The following is a 10,000-nucleotide window of genomic DNA, read 5'->3' as shown; positions in this document are numbered from 1 at the left end:
GGAAGGAGAAGAAGAAGGAGAGAGAGAGGAGAAGAAGGAGAAGAGAGAGAGGGAGAGAGAGAGAGAGAGAGAGAGAGAGAGAGAGAGAGAGAGAGAGAGAGAGAGAGAGAGAGAGAGAGAGAGTGAGGGAGAGAGAGAGAGAGAGAGAGAGAGAGAGAGAGAGAGAGACACAACACACACACACACACACACACACACACACACACACACACACACACACACACACACACACACACACACACACACACACACACACACACACACACACACACACACACACACACACACACACACACATATAATATATATATATATATATATATATATATATATATAATATATATATATATATATATATATATATATATATATATATAATATATATATATATTATATATTATATATATATATATATATATATATATATATATATATATATATATATATATATATATATGTAAGTAAAAATCGTAAATGTGAGAAAGAGGGATGTTTCTAAGCATTGATTACTTAAAATTGCCAAGACTTTTTGCCACATATAGTGAAGATTTCTGGCAGCTTTCTTGGTAGTGCAGATCCTCGTGGCAAATTTTATGGCACTGGTCACAGGTGCACATAAGCTTTACCTACTTGCTGAAACTAAATTATGAATTACTAGCATTCAACTATGCAAAAACTTTGGAAAATGGCAGGAAACTAATTGGGATCTGAGTTACATGAAAAAGCCCTCAGAGAACATGTCATTTATATGAACACTGCTAGAGAGCATCATGGATCTTCTAATATCAGATCCATGAAGGGCTGACTTTAACTTTTATGTGGCCTTATTCTTTAAATCCTTCTGGAGTGATGACCTGAATTTCAGTCGCTTCAGGTGTGCAAATACTCTACAAAAGGGATAGGAAACCAATGTAAAATATGCAAGTAATTTTTATTTGCACAAATTTAACAGTAACTTACAAGTCATTTATTTTTTGTGTGCTCATCTTGACATTTGGTTTTCAGTCTTTTGTCTTTTATGTGTCAAAATGGTGAGATCTAAGGCTTATTTACATACATCTTCTCTGCATAGGAACTGGATTCTGTCAGAGAATTTGCATATATGTCATATATTGTACATTTATTTTACCAATGAGTTGTTTATTCAAATTTCTATCTGTAACTACCGAATGAAGAATATCTCAAACATAAAGATAACAATTATACATATAACAGAACTAAATAATATGACTTAAAAAAAAATCAAATGATTAAACATGCTTATGTTTCTAGATTGATGCAATTTAGGAAATGGTTTGAGTGCCAGAAACACGAGTCCAAGAAGCTAGTTTCTTATTTTTAGATTTATCACTAAAACTGAACATTGTATTTTAATCCCCTAACAAATAATTTATCTAAAAATTCTAGGCAAATGAAGTGAAACATTAAAAATCTTTAAAAAAACATAATTAGCAAATTACTTCAGGAGTTAACAGTTTACCATAACCTTTTCTTTCACACCATTTACAAACTACACCAACTAGGTTGCACAAGTACCACTATTTGGAGTTGCTGAGTTCAAGAAATACAACCTATATAATATCACAAGAAGTTAACTATTACAAAATCCTATGTACTTTGTATGTAACTATAAATTTATTGCCACTGTAATGAATATCATTGGAATTTATGAATCTTAAGTTAATATTTGTGTTTTGTATTAGTATAGTTTTGTAGAAAAAGCTATGAGAATGCATAAACCTCATATGCAAGGGATGCAGTTAACATATTTCAATCAAACCTTCATCATAATCACATCATAATCATATATATTTATCTATATGCTAACTACATTACTTGCCTTGTGAAATAACACTTATTTGTACCCTTTTCTCCATTTGTCACAATTAACTCAAGCATAGATTCTTTCAGGAGTTTTATGAAAATCTGCACATTCAACTGCAAATATCTGCAGTGAAGGAAGTATTGGCTACGACAATTAGTCATTGCTTTGTTCTCTGGCCAAAGTTTAGAATTTTTATTAACATTTTTTACATAGGAGGAAAATCCAATATAGGTCAGTATTTAATTTCTCAGATTTTTTGGGGACAGATTTTGTTTTAAGAAGCACTTTTCTTTTGAGACCATTAGTATATTTGGAAAGAAAAAAGGTAGGGGATATTTGCTTAACCCACTCACAACGGGGGCATTCCAGCCTTGTATGTCACAATGCCGGGGCTTTCGAACGCTTAGGCCTAAATCAATTAAATGACTGGCACCATATGGTGCCACCCGGCCACCGGGCCCTTGAATGAGCGGTACCGTAGTGTACCACCCGTCCAGAGAGGGTTAATATAATTAGTAAATCTATCTATATCATCTTAAGTGAAGGAAATTTTAAATTGTTCTAGGTACATTTCAAAATATTTTCCAAAATATTTACTTCTGACTTTTATAGTCTGCAAATTATTAAAACCTTCAGCATACTAAAGTGGTCAGTATGCCAATCTTTGTTTTGAGTAACTGAAAAAAAAGATTCTGGTGCAATAACTCTATGTGACACAGAAGTGTATCTTTAGAATGCCTTGTTCTGAGAGCTTTTATTAAGTAATAATTACATTCTTTGATTTTATGTAAGTGAGTGAGTGAGTGAGTGAGTGAGTGAGTGAGTGAGTGAGTGAGTGAGTGAGTGAGTGAGTGAGTGAGTGAGTGAGTGAGTGAGTGAGTGTGAGTGTGAGTGTGAGTGTGAGTGTGAGTGTGAGTGTGAGTGTGAGTGTGAGTGTGAGTGTGAGTGTGAGTGTGAGTGTGAGTGCGAGTGTGTGTGTGTGTGTGTGTGTTTAGCTTTTTTATTTATTACTTGTAGATTAAAATGAAAATGGAAGGAAAACTAAATCTTGTAGCATTAAATTAGCAAAATTGCAAAAAAAGTATTTACAAACTAGTGTATGGCTTTTTCTTTATTCTTCAGTAGCTAAATTAATGTTTTTCATATATTTTTCCTCAATACATTTTTATTTTGATTACTTTTCCATTTTATTCTAAGGAATACTGAAGTTTTTCTACAAACTTAAAGTAGCTCCAATTTATATTCTCAGAATCCTGCCTTTGGGTTTCCCTTAATTCACTCCTGTTTGACTGCTTGGTTATTGAGAATTATCTGCCATATCAATAGTTCGGTTCTCATGTTTGCTTTCTTCCCTTTTTTCAAATGATTATTATTCAAAAGGATCTTGAAGGCCTTTTGATGACTGAGAATATTGCAACTTGTTCTGTCAGACTTGATTTATATATATATATCTATATATAATTCCAAATATTCTTTCTGTAATTCATATGGAACAACAGAAGCCATCAAGAATAAACTGTTGGTTATTCTGTGGCCATTTCATCATCTGTTGCTATTGGCTTATCAGACTTCTTTTCTCTATTCCCTATTAATCAAACTCAAACACTATCTTTGAAATATAAGTTGGAAAAAAGTAGAATCAGCTGTCATGGGAGCACAGTCTGAACTGAAGAGTGAGCCTTTTTTCTCATGCTAATTCTGGATGAGAAGCAAGAGGCCAGAAACACTGAAGGAGAAAATAACGTTTCACCAGGCAGTATTTTGTTAATGCAATTTATTGTGTAAATGATGATTATCTTTAAAAATAAATCCTGTTGAAATGTTAACAACTCAACCTCATTATATTGGAGTCACATCTACACCAAACCTGACTGAATCAGAAAGAAAATTTGTGATAACTTCCCAAAAATGTCAGTAACATGAACAATTGTCTTAGCAACAAAATAACCAGCCATCAATTATAAGCATAGAGTTGAAAAAAGACAGATGCATTAAACTTCAAGTCAATGTGAAAATACAATGTGTTTACTTGAACTGATAAGAATAATGTTTAACTGAATTGCAAAATTGTGTACTCAATACAGACAAGCACTACAGTGGCTTAATATCTTCCTTATGAAGTACACAATTAACAGTTGTTCATAAAATTATTTACAGAAAATGAGAAAGGGCAAATTTAAATCAAATAATGCAAATTTGCAATACATATTATTTCTATTCTTGTTCCTATATAAAGAAAACATTGTATAAGGAATTTGACATGCATTAAAGCAATCAATCTTCTGGTGATTTCAATAGTGGCTGTTTTATTTTCATCACTCAACAACTCCATCACTCCATAACTCGATTCAACTCTAACTCTAGTGAAAAATGAAAAAAAATACAAATAAAAGAAGAACAAGATGTTGTCCTATACGAAAAGGTGACAATGTTACTATGTAGATGCATATAAAATACATGAAATACACAAGGAATTGAAAAAGGTGAAACATTATACATGAAGATGATATACAGTATGAATATGCAAAAAACCATCAGTACATAAGAAATGTTCAGCTTTGCAGCCGTACAAGACAACAAAGCATAGCATAACATTGGACAGAATGGATATATTCTCAGAAAAGTATAACAATTATTTAAAAACTAGACTTTATTTAGTGAACAACCAATACCTTTTGCTTAACCCATTGACTTGGAAGATAATTCTAAAAGCATGAACATTAAAAGTTTGAAATACATGTTATCACTTTATTATATATAAAAAAAAAAATAATAATAACTGTATGAAACTTGGTTAAACAATAACAGAAAATATCTTACAGACTTTCTAACTCATCTTGAATTAGTATAAAATCATCTTAAATAAAGTTAATACTGAACCCCTCTCTTACTTTTAACATCTACACCTCCAAAACTCAACTGTATGACATAAGAAATGTGTTTGTTATCCTTGACTTTTTTTCCCTCTTATGTACTTGGTTTCTCTGTTAAAAGCACAAACCCAAATACTTACTTACAACGTCTGTCAGTTGCCTCTTGAAACTTAAAAGGAAGACAAAAAGTGTGATGATTATATGCTAAGCAACAATACTGCACATCTAGTGTATGAACACTCGGCATAGTGGATATACTTGGTGGTAAATTCATTCCAATTCTTGTGACACATTTTTTTTATTATTTTTTTTTTTTATTTTTTTTTTTTTAGTTACAAGAAAGTGAAGAATCATATTGCTTTATATATATATGTGCTGATTCATCTTTCTTACATTAGGAAAATGAAAACATGACACACCTTTCTTTTGCTTCATATTAGGCCTGTGGACTGATTTTGGATTTCACTTCCCTTCGCTAATTTCCATGTCAATTTGAATGCAAGTCAAGTTTAGAAATTCATCTTTATTTTATTTTGAACTGTAATGTTTCAGATAGTGACCATTAATTTGGAGGATTTTACTTTAGCATCTTGGACCCCTTGGTAATAATTTAATCCAACTTAATTTTCTCCTATATCCATGTTACATCATGTTTTTTTTTTACATCAGATTGCAAATCAGTGTCAAGAATATGGAAAACAGTACAAACAAAATCCTCATTACAACTTTATTCTTCTCTCTTTAAAACTTTGTGTAAAAATAAGACCAATATATATTTCATAATAATTACAAACAGTAATACTATGACTTGAGATCTTTCTGGCCTGATGAATACAACTGAAATGAAAAAAAAAAGAAACAAAGAAACAAAGAAAAAAAAAATGTGTGTGTGTGTGTGTGTGTGTGTGTGTGTGTGTGTGTGTGTGTGTGTGTGTGTGTGTGTGTGTGTGTGTGTGTGTGTGTGTGTGAGTGAGTGTGTGAGTGAGTGAGTGAGTGAGTGAGTGAGTGAGTGAGTGAGTGAGTGAGTGAGTGAGTGAGTGAGTGAGTGAGTGAGTGAGTGAGTGAGTACACAAACAAGTAATGAGTGGGTGAGCAAGTGTAAGTAATATGTGTGAGTAATGAGCAAGTGAGTAGTGTTAGTGAGTGAATCATGAGTGGGTGAGTGAGTGAGAAAGTGAGGTGACATAAAGAGTGAATGAGCTTTTATATGGGTAAGAGCACATCCAAATGGAGGTGAATGAATTACTTCTTTTTAACAATAGACCTACATAAAGTATGCTTCAAAAATCTTTAAGGAAGACATAATCTATAATCAAGTAATATATTTCTTCATCTGTAAGGGTCTTATAACCAATCATTAAAATTATGACTATGTATAAAAGCTTTAAAAAATTAAAGATAAGAAACTTGTATTATGCTAAATTTCCCAATAATCTCGTTTGTCGCACATAAATTAAAATCCTCTGTAAGGTTATTAACTGATACAGTATCCTCTAGGTAATTAGATTATCTTTCTACACAAGTAATAAGCTTATAAATCTTTAATTTTTGTTTTATTATCATTACTATCTTTAAATAATACTCTTCATTGTTTAGGAAGTCCCATTATTTTTGGTTGATAAAATAATGCAGCAAGTATGTTTATCAATACTTTCTTATTTCCACTTGAGAGTCCAGTAGATGCATGTTGTCTCTTTCTGCAGTTATCCCAAGTCTGCTACTGTCCTGCTATTTGTTTTTGCCTTCCCTTTTGATCTTGCTATGCTCCCTCTAGATGTTGTTATCCTCCCTCTACATGTTGTGCTAACATCGCTCTAGATGTTGTTATCCTCCCTCTTGATGTTATTACCCTCCCTCTACATGTTGTGCTATCCTCCCTCTAGATGTTGTTATCCTCCCTCTTGATGTTATTACCCTCCCTCTACATGTTGTGTTATCCTCCCTCTAGATGTTGTGCTATCCTCACTCTAGATGTTGTTATCCTCCCTCTTGATGTTATTACCCTCCCTCTAGATGTTGTGCTATCCTCACTCTAGATGTTGTTATCCTCCCTCTTGATGTTATTACCCTCCCTCTACATGTTGTGCTATCCTCGCTCTAGTTATCCTCCGTCTTGACGTTGTCACACTCCCTCTAGATCAGGGGTCGGCACTTGAGGGGATTAACTATGGCACACTATATGCATATTAACCCATTCGCGCCGGATGACATGCTGACACATATCATGGTTTTTGCGTCAGACGCAGGTGACGAGATATCTGGGCAAGGTCCTTGCTCGGGGTGAGCAAGCAGGCAGCCCAGGCTTATGGCTTGTGCACCCAAGAGTCTCGAGGCGTTAGGCTTATGCGTTCGAAAAACCCCAGCATTACGACCATGCAAAGCCGGAATCGCCCCAGCGTGAGTGGGTTAAAGAAAATAATAATAATAAAAAATTAATAAATAATTATAATAATAATAATAATAATATAACTGACAATAATAATTGTAATAATAAAGAAAGGAAAGAGGTATATTCGATTAGGTTTACTACTTCAGGGAGGTGTACAGAACACAAAGGAAGAAATAGTCATGTTCAATTTCAAAATAACTGTTTAGTTTACATATTTGTAGTATAACTTATACTGAAGTTAAATGTAGGAGACAACTATCATAGTTGGAATGTGAATTGGTTAAAAACAAGAAATTTACATAGCACACTGCACTCAAAAAGGTTGTCGACCCCTGCTCTAGATGTTGCATCCTCTTTTTAGGAGTTACCAATCTTTGGATATTGCTAACCCCTTCACAGCTGTTGTTACCTTCCCTCTGGATGCTGAATGTTATTACCCTCCCTCTTGGCACTGTTACCTATCCTCTAGATATTATTACCCTCCCTCTTGACATAGATATCCTCCCTCTCCACACTGCTACCCTCAATATAGATGTTGTTAGTCTTCCTGTGGACACAGCTACCTTCCCTCGACAAAGCATGGGAGAGGAATATGCATCCCAGCCACAAAAGAAACAGAGGGAAAAAGCGAGAGATAAAAGGAACAAACAAAATCTTTTCTGTGAAAAGATGTCAACTGCAAGTGAATAAACTTTGGTCCTGACTTCAACTGGCAAGAAAGAGAAGGAAGAATATATATTGCAGACTATTCATATATATATCACAACACACTTATCATGCCCTCTGAGATGTATTTGTACTTCTTTATCGTGTCTCTTTCAATCTCACTTACCATTGATCTATTTGATGTGCTTTTGGGATGTACAGGCCACAAATGATATACAGAAAGTTTTTAAAATATCAAACAGCCAAAAACAGAAATCATTCCAGTATGAACAAATATTTTGGGAATAGTGGAAACTGCTTTCCTTCATGCTTGACTCCTAATTACTGACCAGGAAACTGTATCAATGTTTTTCTACAACAAATACAGTTGGAGGTACCTAAAAAAAAAACCTTATAACCTGTATATTTTGAGCATTATGCTACTTTGACAATAGTGTGATAATACAACACTCCTCCTGTCTCATTACAGGATTTTTCCTTTCCAATTCATATTCAATCACATTCAATCTTTTCTATAACCAATAAGCTTCACCAAAACACTGTAAACTCTACATGTCAACATATTGCACAACCAAATAGTTTATAATTTTATGGACAGAGAGACAAGAAAACTGATTTTCTTATTACATACATTAATTATATGTGATAGAACAATAAAACACATCTCTCCAATGTATTTGGAATAACGCATTCCTTTAATGATAACTGGGTACGAAAAAAAATTCTAGGCATCGTTATCCACCAGGCACTGAGTTTAACATGACATGTCTTCTACTTCATTTATGGCAAGTACATAAAAATATATACATTATTGCAGAATTCCTTTTATAAATTCTACAAAATCTATCACGATTATAAGGAATGCCATCTGCTGGAATCAACAGGGAAACAGTATTTTTCTTAAGACTGTGATTTGTTGCTATGATTATCATTGAGTCTTAGCAATAGTCTATACCTTTCCCCGGTTGTATCTTGTAGCACCTTTATGGACAGCATCGATTCATTAACCATGTTCTGGACCACCTGAAATGAGAACAGGAATGATGATAACGACATTCACTAAAAAAATATTGCATAAACTTATAGTGAATTGGGGCCTGAGCAAGGTAACTTTAACCTGTTAACCCGTTTGAGCCGATTGACGTGATGACACGCATTGTGGTTTTCGCGTCAGACGCCCGGGACGAGCTATGAGGGGAAGCCGCACGCTCGGGTAGAGCTAGCGAGCAGCCCAGGCTCGCAGCTTGTGCGTCCAAGAATCTCGAGGCGTTAGGCTTATGTGTTCGAGAACCCCGGTATTGCGATCGTGCAAAGCCGGAACTGCCCTGGCGTGAGTGGGTTAATAATAGGGCAGGTTTGGCTTCAGCTGGACATTTTGCCAAGGTAGTTTAAAATGCCCAGGCTTAGCACCATGGGGTATTTGTATGCTGAGGTAGCAGCCACTACTATACACCCCATCACCAGACAAAGCCATGACGTGATGTTCACATCACCGGCAGGAAGACCTGCCAAGGCACGACATGAATGTCATGTCATCCATCACTAATTCTTTCATGACAGGTGTCACATATATGTACCGCGGTTAAAAGTGCGTAATACAGGGTGTTAATACATATGTGATGAGGCATCAGCAGTAATATGGCTATAACTGCACTAGCTTCAGAGCTACAGGTTTCCAAAGTCAGCTTAAAACCTTGTTTTATGACTGATTTATGGAAAAATGCTATTTAGGGTATTTTGTGCGGCCCAGAGTGCAGAGAAAACAGTTTTGCCGTCCCTCTAATTTTTAGTCGATCCCACTAGCATTATATAACAATCAGCTTGACCGCTAGTTCAGTCATTACGTGCACTGTTGCCATAGGGTTAAGGGGTTAAACCATCACAAAGTGAAGATTTAACTTGATCTTGAAAAGCTGTTGCTCTGAAACTAAAGCCTTGTCAGTCATAAAACTTTGTAACTGTAGGCGCACTTCATGGTTGGCAGTTTCTGATGTCCTATTATGTATACAATGACGCCCGACTTTTAGGCCTAACTAGGTCTGTCACATGACGTCTGTCCACAACGGAATTTTAAATGAATAACAATTAATTGATTTTGAAAATAATAATAATGATGATGATGACTGATGGCATGAACATAAAAGAACATCATAGCCAACTGAATCAGAGACCAGAGAGTAACAGGACTATACAATAACTAAAAGATATATGCTTAATAACACATATGGAGGTATCATTTAGATTAGT

General features: G+C 34.6%; 1 protein-coding gene across 4 annotated transcripts in view; it reads right to left on the bottom strand.

Moving 5' to 3' along the window:
- Nucleotides 1-4,990: 4,990 nt before the first annotated feature.
- The window catches only part of gem (transcription factor CP2 like gemini), a 32,674-nt gene continuing 27,664 nt past the window's right edge, over nucleotides 4,991-10,000 (bottom strand). For 3 of the 4 annotated variants that reach the window (XR_015190666.1, XR_015190667.1, XM_086532671.1), the window contains one exon: nucleotides 4,991-8,776. Coding sequence is in view for 2 of the 4 variants with exons in the window: in XM_086532671.1 (XP_086388797.1) it covers nucleotides 8,654-8,776 (123 nt within the window). In the remaining 2 variants the exon portion in view is untranslated. The remainder of the gene's footprint in view (nucleotides 8,777-10,000) is intronic. The other variant, XM_086532672.1, reaches the window with a different exon arrangement.

Source organism: Penaeus japonicus, unplaced genomic scaffold (genome assembly GCF_977035675.1).
Source record: "Penaeus japonicus unplaced genomic scaffold, GWHDUDI00000001_assembly GWHDUDI00000037, whole genome shotgun sequence".
In the NCBI taxonomy this organism is placed as follows: domain Eukaryota; kingdom Metazoa; phylum Arthropoda; class Malacostraca; order Decapoda; family Penaeidae; genus Penaeus; species Penaeus japonicus.
Note: the sequence above shows the minus strand (reverse complement) of the source record. Positions and strands in the feature narration are given on the sequence as shown.